Here is an 18,829-nt window from a genome sequence, read left to right on the forward strand (position 1 = left end):
TAATTAAATTAACAGAATAAATTCTTGATTTTCACATGCTGGTTTTAAGAATTGAAAATTAAAGTGAAGATAACATTATTACTTATATAATAATGTACGAATATTATTATTATTATTATTATTATTATTATTATTATTATTATTATTATTATTATTATTATTATTATTATTATTATTATTATTATTATTATTATAGAAAACGTGGATTTTATATATACTAAATTGTCACTATCTCTCTTTAGTGTTTAGTCACTTCAATCTCCTTTCGAGGAAGGCACTCTCGAAAAAGAATGGTCCCTTGTTCATAAATAAAAATAAAATAATAAAAAAATCAAAATCAAGAAATTTGGTACAAATTTTCCTTTAACACGTAATATATACTTAGAATATCAGCGTCACCATTTAGATATATCTAAGGTCATCATGTGTCAGAAATTTATAAGTGGATATTCCACTATAGTTCGGCTTAACCGACATCCATTGTCACTCTAGTTTTATTTTATTTATTTTTAAAATATAAAAACATTAAGATAAAGTAATAGTTGGAAATAATTGATGGATATCACATGGCCACTATATATGTTTCCGTGGCATATTCATAAAAGTTGGAAAAAAGAGATGGTCTGAACATTGAACAAAAACACAACCAAAAAAATGAAGAAAAATATATCACAATGAAGAAAGTTAGAGAGAGAAAAAAAAAGTTATTGTAAAAGTGAATTAAAAAAAAATCAAATATGGTGAAAGCTCGTGAGTCGTGACAAATGACAATAGGACTTTGTTTGGTCCAAGTTAGGCGAGCGTTGATACGTAAATATAAGTTTTTTGAAAAAATCACTTGTCGTATTGATTATGGCGTATATTTACATGATCTAATTTGAATATGACATATAAGTTTTTTATTTTATTTTATATTATTAATTATCTATTAATTGTGTCTTATAACCAAAGAAAAATAAAAAAAATTAACCCCCCTACCAGAAGGATCTGGGTCTGCCCCTGCGGTTGAGTCACCATGATTTACATTATTTCAATAAACTTTTTGTGCAAGGGAATAGAGGCGACGAAACTAATAAATAATTACCCACTTGATACACTTAAAAACCTATGGCGAAATATTTGGACATAAATATATAGACTATCAAATTAAAAGAGACTACGAAGAGCGGTGCACGTTAGCAAAGTTCGAAACCATTATGATATCGTCACGTCGATAAACAGCGCACACCCCCACTTTTTGTTTGTTGATTTCTTTTTTCAGACTGTAGTTTAATCCTACAACATGTGTACTAATATAGTAATATACTTTGTTGTTAAAGGACTTGTCTCCTCGTACAGCCTACCAATTAACGTGGTTATGTTTCTTGGCCAACGACCAAATCCTTACTCAGAACATATTATTGACTCCATATACAGAAGAAAAGTATTCATTCACACATGAAGTTATCATTCTAATTTTGAAGTTTAAAAAGAAATTAGTTCTAAAATAAGATCTAAAATTGTAATAAAACAACAAATCCAACAAGAACTGCAAGCGTACATAATACTTACGACAAGGGACAGACATTCCGGAATGTTCGAACTTTACCGGTAAATGTACCGTTAAGTTATGAAAGATACAAGTAAAGATCTCCTTAATAACACAAAGGTTCCAAGATTTATTGGAGATATAACGTTGCAGCAAAAGGTAAAAATTGCACAATAAAGTCCCCAACAAAATCAAGGTTATTACATCTTCCCCTACCAAAAAAGTTTCAAAAATCGACTTTCCGGGCTTGGAAATCAAGCACTTTTCTTTACTTCAGCAGCCTTGATGATGTCAATGAATTCGGGCTATAGTGAGGGGGGAAGAAAATACAGAAAGTTTTAGCCCCAGTGTTATTCAGAGAGTCGGAAAATAAAAAGGCCAATAAAAGAAGAGCCATAAAATAATTACCTTAAGAGAAGCACCGCCAACTAGGAAACCGTCAACATCAGGTTGTCCACCCAATTCCTTGCAGTTGCCACCATTCACAGATCCTGCAAAAATATTATCAAATAAGAATTCTGGACTTGCGACTGACTGTATGAGATGAGAGTTTAAGTTCTTATATGGGGTTGTTCAATAAGTTTATCAAGCAAAATAACGGAGGAAGTGGAAAATTTTTAGATTGTAAAAAAATTTAAAACAATATGTTAATGGATTAAATCGAGCTAAGTATTAAATTTCAGGGGTTTTGGATGCATGCGTGCTGCAGAATTTAGCCAAAATGTGGAATTTTTTTTACCTCCATAGATAATCCTGGTTGAAGCAGCAACTTCAGAGCTTACATTTGTCTCAAGCCATTTCCTCAATTCAAGGTGTACCTATGACAAGACAAGTTTATGCGGTGTTAGATTTGCAAAAGGCTGTGTTGCCAAATATATTCATGCCATTTTCACTTTGAGAAATGGAAAACACAATTTTCAACCAGAGAGAGAGAGATCTAGAGAGAGAGAGAGATGGTACTATATGAGCTAAGAAGTTGGAGGTAGACTTACTTCTTGAGCCTGAGCAGGACTGGCGACCTTCCCAGTTCCAATAGCCCAGACAGGTTCGTAAGCCAAGACAACATTTGTCCAATCAGAAACCTTTTCTGTAATGTAACAGCACATTGATATTTATGATCAGTTAGTGAAAGGAGGAAGGACAAACTACATTGTGCAACTACAAAAGCCTCGATTATAAAATATTTATAGAAACTGCAACAAAAATGCACAATAATCCAAAATACGAAGTTTCAACATTCTAATGTTGATAGGAAATTTATGTTTCATCAGAACAGATGGAATCCGTTGCATAGTTATTAATATTTTTTTATATTTAATGTTGTTTTCATAAGAAGCAACTTTTTTAGGGAACTTAGAGACGGAGTAGATATCACAAGGGAAGAAATATCTCTTTAACAGTTAAAAACCTGAATTGATGTATTTCAGTTACTAGGAAGTAGGAACACCAAGCTTGTTATTAAGAACTATTTAAAATTTAAAATGAGTTCAATATGAAACAAAATGCTAGTATCTCATGAACTGATTGATTGTTCAATTAATTTATTCTGGTAAGGACTGCATAATTACTTAATTATTTCAACATATAACTATATCTATTGCTGATAGCTTCAGTAATTAGTACCTGCGATGGCCTTGGTTTGTGCAGCAACGACTGCCACAGTTGATCCAGATTCCCTCTGTTCAAGAGTCTCTCCAATACAAGCAATTACCTTCAAACCTTGGGCAAGTGCATAAGCAACTTTATCTCCAACAAACTGGAATTAGTGAAGCAGAACCACAACAAAACAGATGTAAGAAACATTTCAACACAACAGCAGATGCGTATCATTTCAAAGTCAAAAAAAAAAAAAAGATCACTGAATTTTACCTCATTCGATTCATTCAACAGAGCCCTTCTTTCGGAGTGACCAAGAATAACCCAGGGAATGTCCAGGTTGACAAGCATCTCAGCACTACATCAAAAAACAAGTCAACTCATTAATTCTCTATATTATTAAACTGGGCTACGAGCAATATCCTTTCACCGAAATACAAGAATTTATTAGCTTTATTGTAGGACATAAGCATGGATGTTAACAAGACAATGAATCCTACTGTCCGTCCTTTTATCATAACTTACATATGAACACTTGAATTTGCTAAGAAATGTAATAATAAAATGTGCCCGATATCTTACCTAACCTCACCGGTGTAAGCACCACCCTTCTTAACCCAACAATTTTGAGCTGCAACATGGAAATCGGGTCGCAGAGAACTTTTTACCACAGGTAGAAACACGTATGGAGGGCTGACAACAACCTCTGCAGGACAGAAGTCAAGGTAATCAAACAGTTATATTATAAGAAATTAGACTTCCACGGATCAGACATATATACAATGGGAAAACCCAAAGAGGAGTTTTAGTTATTTTCCCTACAAAATTGGTAATATAAATAAGTACAAAGACAGACACTCAGTTTCCGCCACTCCCATACTAGAGCCATAGTTGCAAGCAAATATCAGTGTGTTCTACTTTAAGCAATAAAAGTATTTCCATGATCTTTACTATAGATTTCAAGAAGATACATATTATTATATTTTAACAAATTGTAGAATTCTCAGGCTAAACCCTCTAACTTCATATATTTCTTAATAATTTTCAGATGTAAACAGGAGTCGTGGGTATGAATTTCTGAACACTTTTACACCAGAATTTAAATCTGAAGGATCAAAGTAAATTCAAAATAAGCAGAATGTACTAAGATTTTTCCAATTTGCTTCAAGACGAAGGAAGAAGAACGTATGATGCCGTATGGGCAAAACAAAGAAGCTAGCAGGTTGTTCTTATCCATACAGATTAGAGAAGATATATTTTTCGTACATATACATATACAAATTCTGCAAGGAAAAATCAGTCAACACCAATGATAATTTCACATCTTCTTCATCTTGGATAAACCTCCATTTTGAATCCAAAAAAAAAAAAGGATTTGATTGAGTAAGGCATGTATATACTCACCGACAACATCTTGGGATGGTACTTCAGCCGCATTAAGCATGGACACGATCTTCTTCACTTCGTCGTTAGTCCCATTCTAGAAAAAAAAAAATTGAACATTTCAATGACAAGAAACACGCTCACATACGGGTAACATCTGGTAATTAAACAAACAATCTACTACAAAATCATAACGAAACAGAAAGGCATACACTATTGGTGGTCCGTGCATACTACAATGAACACTTACAACAAAAGTATATCCCAAAAGAGAACACGGTAAAAGGTAAGAGGAAGTCGAGGCCTTACACTAACTAAACTCCAAACTGTAACTATCTGCCTTCATATGATAAATTAACAGATGCATAAATAACAAATCTAGCAATTATCGTGCTATATTCGATACCGATACCAAAACATCCCATCGAAAAAGTAAGCAGTTGTTCAAATACATAATATCGAGCTTCAGAACGGCTATTGTAAACGAATCATTTTAGATCTGAACACAAGTATTTCTAATTTCATTTTCCAGACCTAAATTTCTGCCAAACAGTTTGCTACCAGATCAACTACCGCTGCAGAAAGATTACTCACTAAGATTCGTAAACAATGAAATCAAAACAAAGAAGATATAGATCTGCAATAATACTTCATGAAACAATGCTAAATCTACCGAAAAATAACAGTAAATATAGAATCAGATCCGACGAGATCGGTAAAAAAACAAAAGTAAAAGAGCGATCATTCTACGGGAATCGGAAACTCACGCATTTCCAGTTGCCGCCGACGAAGAATTTTCTGCCCATTTTTTTTTTTTTCTGCTAGCGAACGATGATCACGAGAAAGGTTTGATTCTGCTTTTGTAATATGATAATGGCTGCGAGAGAGTGGAGTGATGTTTGAGCGTAGATATCAACGATTATATATATATGTGGAAGAAAAACAAATCGTTAATTGCGGATCACGGAATTTGATTGGTCTATAATGCCCTTGAGGCTTATTGGTAACGGAATATCTCATCTAGAGTTAACGACGTTTCTTTGTTGACGGAATATTTCAAGGGCACGCGCGGGTGGTATTTGGCTAAAATAATAGTAAAGAGACCTTTGTGCAAATCTGAACATTGCCGCACTGGATTGTGTCGTTTTGATCAATTTTAGTATTAAAAAATTATTACTGAAATAAAATAAAATATAATAACAATACAAAAGTTAAGAATAAGGTGTAAATACTAAATACCAATGTTATCAGAACCGGACCGGCTATAGAACCGGACGACAATTTGGGTCATGGGTTTTTATGGTCGAACCGGTTCAACCGGGTTTTTGATTTTTCCTAATATGTCATTATTTTATTAAGGGAAAATGAGGGATAACCCCCTCAATACACAAAATAATAGAGTCCAGGCCCATTTTAATATTTACCATTTGTAAAGAAATCTAAAATTAACATTAGGAATTGTGAGACCCCCCTCACGTGTTTATTATTCCAATTTTGTCCTTTCTTCCCCCACTCTTTCTCTCTCTCCCCCCCTCTCTTCTCAACCGTCCTTTTTGACGTGTTGTCATTTATTATTTTTCTTCTCTCTCCTCTCTCCTCTCTTCTCTCTCTTCCACAATTTCATCTCTTCTCTCTCCTCTCTCCTCTATTCTCTCTCTTCTCTCTCTTCCACAATTTCCTCTCTTTTCTCTCCTCTCTCCTATCTTCTCTCTATTCTCTCTCTTCCACAATTTCCTCTCTTCTCTCTCCTCTCTCTCTCTTCTCTCTCTCTCCTTTCTCTTCCCTCATTTCCTCTATTCTCGTCTGTTTCATTTTTTCTCTTTAGTTTCTCTATATCTTCTCAATACTTTATCTTTTCTTCTACATCTCATCTCATTTTATAACACCATAGTATCTTAAATTGAAATATAATATAGTGAATTAATGGAAAACTATAGTTGATTACCAATTTTTTATAGTTGACATCGGAACAATTGTAGTTGACTATCCAATTTTTGTAGAACTCTGGCAACAATATAGTTAACTACCAATTTTTTTATAGTTGACATCGTAAAAATTATAGTTAACTATCTAATTTTTATAGTTGACTCTGGAAAAAATATAGTGAACTATCCGATTTTATAGTTGACTCTGGCAACAATATAGTTAACTACCATTTTTTTATAGTTGACATCGTAAAAATTATAGTTAACTATCTAATTTTTATAGTTGACTCTGGAAAAAATATAGTGAACTATCCGATTTTATAGTTAACTCTGAGTGTATGACCGTAATTTTTTAAGTTTTTCGACAACAATGATCTCTTCTTTGTTGTGGACTCTGATAAAACAAATTTCATACGAAACAAATATTTATGAGTCAACAAATAGTGCGACCATAGATATGTAGATCTAAAAAACAAGCTTGTTTACAAACTCCATTTTTGAATAATCAACCATTTTTGCAGTCTTCATAGTCGCTGAAATTGAAAAAAAAAAATGGAAATATGTCGTATTATGACATAAAACAGAGAAATCTAATTATATGTTGTAGGAAAAACGGATTTCATAGCAGCCTACCTTTATTCGATTTTTTTGATTTCACCATGTTTTTGTGTCTGCTTCTCCTCGATTCACACGTTTGTGAATTTTTTTCCAACAAATGAAGAAAACTAGGGTTCCACCGAAGGCCATAGATCATGGGTAGATTTTAGCGAATTATTGGGATGATATTCTACATATTGCCGTGATTTAGGGGGGAGAGATTTTTTTCCCATGAATATTTGATATGAATCCCGTAGTTTAGGTAGAGATGGTGGGGGGGCTGATTTCTAATACAAAATGTGAGGGTAGTATTGGTATGACACTAATGGAGGGGGTTTGACTTATTAAAAATAATGAGGGGTGGTTAGTTCTAATATTTTTCTTAATGAGGGGGTTTTGTCTCATTAACCCTTTTATTAATTTTAATATTTTAAAAATATTATTTTCTTTATATTTTTAAGGGTAAATTCTACTTTACCCCCTTGTACTCTGCACAAGAACCACTTTACCCCCTCGTACTCTTAATTTCGTCGATTTACCCCCTTGTACTTGTACAATTTCCCAATACAACAACCCTCTTTGTCAACTTTTTTCGATTCTGACTCTAACGCCATTTGGTCAAGAGTCAAAATATTGACGTAAATATTGAATTTTTTCGATTTTGACTCTCAAGATTAGAAAAGAGAAAGTTTCACACATTCATATATTTTTTTTCTTTGCACTGGGTGGAATCGATCAATTTTTTGGTCTTGATTTTTACTAAGTTAGGTGTTCAATTTGGGGATATCTTGGAAGGGGAAGTGGTGGGAGAAGAAGAAATGACAATATTGACGGAGGAGAAACGACGCGTTATAGGCAGTGGCAATTTTGTAATTTACAGAGTTGACCAAACGACATCAGAGTCAAAATTGATAAAAATTGAAGGAAATGGATGTATTGGGAATTTGTACAAGTACAAAGGGGTAAATCGGTGAAATTGAGAGTACGAGGGGGTAAAGTGATTCTCAGACATAGTACGAGGAGAAAAAGTGGAATTTACCTTAATCTTATTTTGTCTAATTTTGTGTGTATGTATGCGTGTAGTCACTTCACCAAATATAGGAATGTCGCTTAGAGTTGAAGTTTCCCTCAACACATTATTCAAATATGTATATAATCATTCTAAGTCTGTGATGAATAAAAGATAGGGTGTTTCTACCATGAGATCATGTGTTCTAAACTTATATGAGATACCCCCTTCAAATTTTTTCCTCATTTATGTATTGTCGCAAATACCCTTTGTACAATAATTATTTTAAAAAAATCGGCAATTATAAATTATTATTGAAATGTCAATTTTACCCTCTCTATTTTAATGCAATTTTAAATCTATATTTATTGCTGAATTAAAATTTATAAGGTCAATTATATCATTATTCATAAAAATTATTAAACCACCCATCCAAAATTGCATCAACCTGAATTCGAACTTGTGACCATCTAAAAATATACGAGAATACTTACCATTAAGACAGAACACAAAAATTGACAATAAACTAACAATATTGATATATATCACAAAGCTACAATTTATAATGGTTATAAAACTTATATAAATAATGTTAAATAAATTATTCATTCTCATATAATTATTATTATTATATATTAAAAATATCCCATACTAACAAATCTTTATATAATATAATTTAAAAATCTAAGGAAATGATGATCAACTCCTGTAATTTAAAAATGAATTTCGAAATAATTTGAAGTTTGAATTGAATCGTAAATTGTAAGATTTAATTAAATCGTAATATTCGAATCAATTAAACTCACGTGTTTTCAATTCAAAAATAATATTCAAAAATTTGATCGATTAAGCTCAACTCATTTCAATTCGTAGACAATATTCAAATATTTGAATCGGTTAAACTCAATAATTTACAATAGCGTATTAATCAAACTATGTATAGTTAAAGTTTAGTATCTTTTTTTATTGAATTTTATCATAAAAATAATAAAATTTAATTCGTAAATATCGTAAGATTTAATCGGTTCATGGTTAGGTTAAATCTTACGATTTACGATTTGATTCTTACGATTTTACGAATTAAATTATTATTTTTTTGTTAAAATTGAATTAAAAGGATAGCAGACTTTAGTTATAAATAGTTAACTCGATTAATACGTTCTTGTCAGTGGTTGAACTTAATCGATTCAAATTTCCGAATAATATTTACAAATTAAAATGATTTGCGCTTAAGTGATTCAAATCATACGCTTTAATTAATCTTATGATTTGATTCTTACGTAATTTAGGAATTTTTTTATGATAAAATTGAATTAAAAATGTATTACACTTTAATTAGTTAATAATAGTTAATTTGATTAAGACGTTCCTGTCAATAGTTGAGCGCGCTAATTAATCGATTCAAATATTTGAATAATGTTAACAAATTGAAAGGACTTGAGCCTAATTGGTTCAAATATTACGCTTTGATAAAATATTACGATTTACGATTAGGTATTAAATTTATTATTTTTTATGACAAAATTGAATTAAAAAGATATTAGACATTACTTATAAATAGTTAAATCAATTATGTAACACGTTATGTCAATACTTAAGCAACCGATTCAAATATTTGAATAATGTTTACTAATTGAAAGGATTTGAACTTAATCGATTCAAATCTTACTATTTAACTAAATTAAATATTAAAAGAAAATTCACAATATAGTATTTGTAGTATATAACTTTATTTTAAAGTAAGAAAACTATTAATTGGAATTAGTTATAATTTTTTCTTCTTCTAAATAAACATATTATTTTATTTTTTATTTGGATTTGTCACACTATCGATTTAATAACATAAGTGAGTTTGAATTAAGTTATGCATTTTTTTTTATATTTAATTGAGCATTCTTTACATTTTTAAATGGTGAAGTTTATTAATAATTCTAATATTATATAATTAATGATAGATGTTCACATTTTTAAATGGTGAAGTTTATTAATAATTCTAATATTATATAATTAATGATAGATGTTTGGCGTATCGAACTGCAATTCTTTATATTTTTCAAACTTTATTATATTAAATTTGTTAATAATTTATTTAATATCATTTAATAATAATGAATGTTGCAATTAATATTTTAATTAACAGCATTTATACAATTATGGTTAAATATATCATAATAAGTTAATATTGTGCTTGGATCGTTAGGACTTAGGAGTGATGAGTGATTTAAGATGTCGCAAGTTCTATCCCTAATGAATGCATTTTTTTCGATTATTTATTAAATAAAACTCGGTCACACTGAATTTAAATTAATTATTTAATTAAAATATAGTAGGGGTAAATTAGACAATTCAATGTTAAACAATTTTATATTAATTTAATAAAAAAATAATCGAAGGATAATTTGGTAAAGCACTTCATTTTTCAGAACATAGACATTGTTATTTTCCTAGGGTCCAGATTTAATCTTAGAAAATGAATGGTAATTAATACATATCTCATATAAGTTTAGAACACAGGTTGTCTCACCATAGAAAGACCCTAAAAGATAAGCCATTACACACAATCTTTAGAGTGTTTCTACCATGAGATCATGTGTTCTAAACTTTTATGAGATACACCCTTTAAATTGCGCACGTGTCCCAGCAAAAAAACCTATTTTTTCTCCATTTATGTATTGTCGCAAATACCCTTTTTACAATTATTATTTTAAAAAATCAGCAATTATAAATTATTAATGAAATGCCAATTTTACCCTCTCTATTTTAATGCAATTTTAAATATATATTTATTGCTGAATTAAAATTTATAACGTCAATTATATCATTATTCGTAAAAATCATTAAACCATCCATCCAAAATTACATCAACCTGAATTCGAACTTGTGACCATCTGAAAACATACAAGAATACTTACCATTAAGACACAACACATAATTGACAATAAACTAACAATACAGATATATATCACAAAGAAATAATTCGTAAACAATATTCAAAGATTTGAATCGGTTAAACTCAATAATTTACAATAGCGTATTAATCAATCTGTGTATAGTTAAAGTTTAGTAACCTTTTTTTTTTATTGAATTTTATCATAAAAAATAATAAAATTTAATTCGTAAAAATCATAAGATTTAATCGGTTCATGGTTAGATTAAATCTTACGATTTACGATCTAACTCTTACGATTTTACGAATTAAATTATTATTTTGTTGTTAAAATTGAATTAAAATGATAGTAGACTTTAATTATAAATAGTTAACTCGATTAATACGTTCTTGTTAGTGGTTGAACTTAATCGATTCAAATTTTTGAATAATATTTACAAATTAAAAGGATTTACGCTTAATTGATTCAAATAATACGCTTTAATTAATCTTATGATTTGATTCTTGCGTAATTTAGGAATTATTTTTTTATGATAAAATTGAATTAAAAATGTATTACACTTTAAGTAATAATAGTTCATTTGATTAAGACGTTCTTGTCAATAGTTGAGCGCGCTAATGAATCGATTCAAATATTTGAATAATGGTTACGAATTGAAAGGACTTGAGCTTAATTGGTTCAAATATTACGCTTTGATAAAATATTATGATTTACGATTAGGTTCTTACATGTGTTAGGAATTAAATTTATGATTTTTTATGACAAAATTGAATTAAAAAGATATTAGACATTACTTATAAATAGTTAAATCAATTATGTAACATGTTATGTCAATAGTTAAGCAACCGATTCAAATATTTGAATAATGTTTACTAATTGAAAGGATTTGTACTTCATCGATTCAAATCTTACTAATTAATTAAATTAAATATTAAAGAAAATTCCCAAGATAGTATTTGTAGTATATAATTTTATTTTAAAGTAAGAAAACTACTAATTGGAATGAGTTATAATTTTTTCTTCTTCTTAATATATATATTATTTTATTTTTTATTTGGATTTGTGACACTATCGATTAAATAACATAAGTGAGTTTGAATTAAGTTATGCATTTTTTTATATTTAATTGAGCTTTCTTTACATTTTTAAATGGTGGAGTTTATTAATACTTCTAATATTATATAATTAATGATAGATGTTTGGCGTATTGAACTGCAATTCTTTATATTTTTCAAACTTTATTTTATTAAATTTGTTAATAATTTATTTAATACCATTTAAAAATAATGAATGTTGCAATTAATATTTGAATTAACAGTATTTATACAATTATGGTTAAATATATCATAACTAGTTCGTCACCCGTGCGTTGCACGGATGTCAGTTTTAAAATGAGAAAAATAATAATATGTAAACGACTATCTCTTTATAACAATAGCAATTCAAGTAAACAAAATGGAAGAAAATAAAAAAAAAAACCATAAACTTTATCTCTTATTTCAGAATTTTAACATATGAGATTAAATTAAATATTCCAAAGAAGAAAACGTGAAGCGCGCAAACACGATATGAAGATTAAGTGAAATCATTTAAAATATATGGTATAACTCTATTTCGAGGAATGCAACCTACTACACAATGTCAATATTTTGCAAAATAACTAAATTAACAACAAACATGGTAGGAGAGAAGTAACAAAATAGATATTCAAATAACCTGTAAGTTTATAACTAATGACGTTTAATTAGTGATGCAAATTGCTCAAACAACAATACAACTTATAAATATTGCAAAAGAGATAAGATGTATACGTCCTTATTGATACCAATGCTGATATCAATACCGATACCAATATGGATACCAATACTGATACCAATATTGATATTAATATTGATACTAATACTTATACTAATTAATATCAATACTAATACTGATACTAATCAATATCGATACACATACTAATACTAATACTAATACTAATAATAATACTAATACCAATACCAATACTGATACCAATACCAATACCAATACTAATACTAATACTAATATTAATACTAATACTAATACTAATATTAATCCTAATACTATTGCTATAACACTAATACTAATACTAACACTAATATTAATACTTATACTAATACTAATACTAATACTAATACTAATACTAATACTAATATTAACACTAATACTAATACTAATACTAATACGAATATCAATACTAATGCGAATACTAATACTAATACTAATATTAATACTAATACTAATATTAATACTAATACTAATACTAATACAAATACTAATACCAATACCAATACCAATACCAATACCAATACCAATACCAATACCAATACCAATACCAATACCAATACCAATACCAATACCAATACTAACACTAATACTAATACTAATACTAATACTAATACTAATACTAATACTAATACTAATACTAATACTAATACTAATACTAATATTAATACTAATATCGATAGTAATATCGATACTAATACTCATACTAATACAAATATTAATACTAATACTGATACTAATAATAGTTATATTGATACTAATACTAATATTGTTACTAATACTAATACTAATACTAATACTAATACTAATACTAATACTAATACTAATACTAATACTAATACTAATACTAATACTAATACTAATACTAATACTGATACTAATACTAATACTGATACTAATACTAATACTAATATTGATACTAATACTAATACTAATACTAATACTAATACTAATACTAATACTAATACTAATACTAATACTAATACTAATACTAATACTAATAGTAATACTAATACTAATACTAATACTAATACTAATACTAATACTAATACTAATACTAATACTAATACTAATACTAATACTAATACTAATACTAATACTAATACTTATACTAATACTAATACTAATACTTACTGATATTGATTCAAATACTGATATTGATAGTGATACTGATACTGACATTGATACTGATATTGATACTGATACTGATACTGATGTTGATAGTCATATTGATACTCATAGTAATATTAATATTAATACGAATATTATTACTAATTATGATACTCGTACTAATACTGATACTAATATTGTTACTCATACTGATATTGATGCCGATAAAAATAGTAATACTAATACTAATATTATACTAATAATACTGATACTAATACTAATATTGATACTGATACTGATACTGATATTGATACTGATACTAAATTTGATACTAATATTGATTCTCATACTGATATTGATATTGAAACTGATATCGATACTGATACATATACTGGTACTGATACTGGTACTGATATTGATACTAATACTGATACGGATACTTATCCTGATATTAATACTAATATTAGTAATAATACTTACTATTACTAATACTAATATAAATGCTAAAACTAATTTTATTGCTAATGATCTAATGCTAATGATACATATACATATATTGATACTGATATCGATACCGATACCGATACCGATACCGATACTGATACAGATACTGACTGATACTGATATTGATATTGATACTGATACTGATACCGATACTAATAATGATACTGATACTGGTACTGATAGATATTGTGGTACTGATACTTATACTGATACCAATAATAATATTGATACATATACTTATGTTACTACTAATATTTGTACTAATACTAATACTAATACTAATACTAATACTAATACTAATACTAATACCAATACTAATACTATTACTAATACTAATATTACTACTAATACTATTATTAATACTATTACTAATACTAATATGTTAATATTGTTAATGTTAATGCTAATGCCTAATAGTAATTTTGATGCTAATGTAATCTAGATATGCTAATTATTATGCTAATGCTAATTATGATTGTAATTCTAATATTATCCAAATCCTTATCGTATTCCTAATTCTATTCATAACACTGATCATAGTTCTAATCCTAATCCTAATCATAATCCTATTCCGAACACTAATCATAAGCCTAATAATTTTAATACTAATAATACTAATGTTAATGCTAATGCTAATGTTAATTCTAATTCTAATCTTAATTATAATTCTAATCCCAAACTTAATGCTAATCATAATTCTAATACTAATTCATGTCACTAATTATCGTACTAAGCATAATCATAATCTTAATTATAATTCTAATACTAATATTAATTATAATCCTAATATTATATTAATCATAATTACAATTTGAATCCTATTTCTAGTATTAATACTAATACTAATTCAAAGAATTATAATTATAATTATAATTATAATTATAATTATAATCAAAAATTCTAATTTTGCAACAATTGTTTTTGCAATGATCTATTATTTAGTATAAAAAAAATAATTCTATTCAATCTCGAACATTTATATCAAATTTCTTATGTGTGGTAGTTGAACCATAAAAAAACACATATTAAATATATTAGAAATTAATATTTAATTATATTATCAAATTGACATTAAAATTATATAAAATATTATAAGGGTATAAGCAAACATTAAGACGTAAAAGAACAATAATCATTGTTAATAAGATAAATTATGAAAATCCTCCTGAACTTAGACTAAATTACAGAAAACACCCCCACTTATCGGTGATTACTAAAATTCCCCTTATGTTTGTCTATGTCTTACACAACCCCCTTATGGTGTGATTTTTGTACGGAATCTTTTTTATTCTATATAATATCCCAAAAAATATGGAGTCTACCCTTGCAGACGGGACATTTCTTTTATCATACTTTTTAAACTTAAAAATTACCCTCAGGGGTGGTCATGGTAATAATACGAAATTGTGAAAGTGTTATTTAAGAAGAATAAATATTTCGTGTAAAGTTCACATGAGGGTAATTTTTGTATTTAAAAAGTACCATAAAGAAATGTCGTGTGTGCAGGGTATAATAAGCATTATTGGAATATTTCACGTAATAAAAAAATTCCTTCAAAAATCATATCATAAGCGGTTGATGTAAGAGGGAAACAAACATTAGGTAAATTATTAATATAAACTATATACGGCAAGAGCACTTCGAGTGAGATTATTAAATGAGCTATCAAAACATTTAACCACCATTTTTATTCTCCAAAATAATAATTTTTAATTCCATTAGATTTATGAAATGAGGTATTTTGATATTTCATCTTTCAAATGTAAAAATACATTATGCAATCATGGTGAATAAAATATCAAACATGAGTTATGAATTCAACCACCTCAGTGTCCATTTAGAAAATAACATGTGGCAATTAGATATATTTAATTAACAACGATTTAATACCTATGGTTGGAGCAAATACATTTATATAAATATCAAAATAAAATATTAAATAGCACATAAATATTTGCAAACTCATTTTGATACTTTTGGGTTAGTGTTGATCTAGATATTTCCATAATTATATTTATTAGAGTCATAATGAAATCCTTATTAGTGGAATACAATATATAGTATATACGATCATTATACATTTTAAACAAAACAATTGATATTATTAATGTTAGCCATTAAATAAAAATGAATTTAATACCAAAGATTTAGAATTATTATATTTTGAAATATATAAAATCAATTCGTTTTTTTATCAATTGATTAAACTTAGCTTAGGTCATTCAATTTATTAGTATAATCATGATAAAATTCGTATTTTAATTAGTATATAATTTAAAAAGTTAAATCAATCGTAAAATTTATTGTCACTGGATTCTTCAGTGAAGAAAAAAATAATTATTTAAATAATAACATGAAATTCATGTAGTATAATTTTCAATATGATAAATAAGTGGGAGTACATTACTCTACACATGGCATAACAAATGGCGTCAATTTTCGCAAGATAGTAAATTCAAACACATATCTATCTTTTTTTACAGATAATATTAATATATAATAGTAAATTAGTAAAAAAAATACATATTCTCTAGTCATGTTCATGTAAAATGTATAATATCAAATAATTTATTCTACAATATTTGTTTTAATATAAATCAAAGTTTATGAATTAAAATTAAAAAAATTCGTAACACCACCAATCATCCAATTATAATAAGAGAAGATTTTAAATCGAATTTAACTAAATTAAAATTAAATTATTTATAAAATTAAATTCAAAAATAAATTTATTTAGGGTTTCCAAAAAAGTTGATATATTTAGAGCATTTTATATATGGTAGGATATAAATATATTAATAAAATAATTAAACATATTTAACTATCTTTAATTTTGGAAAATGATGACATGTTTTTTGATGATTTATTTCGACCAACCAATTCGCCACTTGGGATGAAATTGAAGACATGTCATCAATTGAAATTGTCAAATGTCAATCAATTAGCTATGCAATTCAACTTTTATATATTATATAGATAAGTTAATGTGCTTGGATGGTTAGGACTGATAAATGTATTAAGAGGTCACATGTTCTATTCCTATATTTTCCTAGGGTCCAGATTTAATTTTAGAAAATTAGTGGTAATTAATGCATATCTCAAATAAGTTTAGAACATGGGTGGTCTCTCCCTAGAAATACCCCAATCTTTATACGGTGATGATTAAAAGATAAGTCATTACACACAATCTTTATACGGAGGAGAATTACCAACACCATCTATAAAACACACAGCTTGGACCAAGTCAACCCGAATCCTTGCATAACCATTATTTCCCCATTGCCCCCCACGAATTCCTAATATGCAAATAATCATTTTTGTGCTTGTCCACACCATACCCGATTACCATTACAATATGTTCTCCCCTATAACAGCCGCTATTTTTTCCATAAATTTTCTGTAAAAAAAAAAAAAAAAAAAAAAAGAACTCGTTAATTAATTATATCTCGATTACTATTACTATTATAAAAATTATATATATAAAAAAAAAAAAAGTGATCCAAATATTTTTTACCTAACTTCATGGAGCTCTCGTAGACTGAAATTCGACCAATAATTGGAGTTTGAAATAAATAAATAAATAATAAGAGTCAGACTGATCAATATTAAATATTTTTTAACAAACTTACGAGCGGGGGTTCTTTGTCCTCTTGTCTTCGTGCCTCGTATCTGTAGTGGCTCGCCAACGTAACGCCGTATTTCTCGACATAGTCGAGCCCGATTTCAGCGCTAATAAGATATACGCCTCAGCTATCCGGTGGGGCAAACATCGCCTCCGGATATTTCTTTGGCACATTGTCGATCAATTCTTGAACTGAAACCTCGAAATCCACAATCGACGGTTCACAATCTTTGAGTTTTTGACTCACAAGACCAGCGACGGCCATACTGGCACAACATGCTACGTAACGTACATACATAAAATGATAAAATTAATTTAATCAATAATTATAAATATATAATGAAATAAATAAAATTTATTTTTTTATTTTATCAAGATTTAATTAAGCAAATAATGGGTCGTACCGGCTTCGGTTTGTGGTCTAACCGGAAAGTTAAGGCTCGGTAATTAAGCCTCGCGAGCTAAAATGCATCGGTGGTATATTCTTCATCGTCATTATATTATGGTGCCTGTATATATATACACACAAAATGATTATGTAAATATATGTATATAAACACGTGTACGTATATGATGATGCTAAAGTTAGATCACCTTATATAGTTGAAGTAGGATGAGCTGGAAGAGCAGAGTGGATCACTGGCTCACGAGCTTGATGACCTTGAGATACCTGCGATCACAGAACACGTAAACTAGGCCGGGGGTTGATCCGGCGGAAACCCCTCTGACGCTCAAGTGAGACGTGCTGATAGTATAAAATGGTCTGGAGAATACATGTTATAGTATTGCTCAATTAATAGAACGTACCTGAAAGAATGAGTTCAAACATTTATTTATAGCTTAGTTGAGATTATCGGGCTC

The 18,829-nt window shown here is 28.3% G+C and overlaps 1 protein-coding gene across 1 annotated transcript; it reads right to left on the reverse strand.

Moving 5' to 3' along the window:
- Positions 1-1,479: 1,479 nt before the first annotated feature.
- On the reverse strand, positions 1,480-5,459 carry TPI (triosephosphate isomerase). The gene is made up of 9 exons (XM_013002851.2): positions 5,275-5,459; positions 4,529-4,604; positions 3,707-3,830; positions 3,398-3,482; positions 3,152-3,284; positions 2,521-2,615; positions 2,268-2,346; positions 1,937-2,019; positions 1,480-1,833 (listed from the first exon to the last, which is right to left on the reverse strand). The coding sequence occupies exons 1-9, from the start codon at positions 5,311-5,313 to the stop codon at positions 1,783-1,785; spliced, it is 765 nt and encodes a 254-aa protein (XP_012858305.1). The 5' UTR covers positions 5,314-5,459; the 3' UTR covers positions 1,480-1,782.
- Positions 5,460-18,829: the final 13,370 nt, after the last annotated feature.

The sequence above is a fragment of the Erythranthe guttata genome, chromosome 6, assembly GCF_056151865.1.
Source record: "Erythranthe guttata isolate IM_541 chromosome 6, IM_541, whole genome shotgun sequence".
Taxonomy (NCBI): Eukaryota; Viridiplantae; Streptophyta; class Magnoliopsida; order Lamiales; family Phrymaceae; genus Erythranthe; species Erythranthe guttata.

Bases quoted from the DNA above. Each gene is read 5' to 3' on its own strand.
- TPI (XM_013002851.2), bottom strand. From the start codon at position 5,313: ATGGGCAGAAAATTCTTCGTCGGCGGCAACTGGAAATGC. The intron at 4,605-5,274 runs GTGAGTTTCCGA...TTTTTTTTCTAG, and splicing joins TCGGCGGCAACTGGAAATGC to AATGGGACTAACGACGAAGT. The intron at 1,834-1,936 runs GTAATTATTTTA...CCCTCACTATAG, and splicing joins TTGGCGGTGCTTCTCTTAAG to CCCGAATTCATTGACATCAT.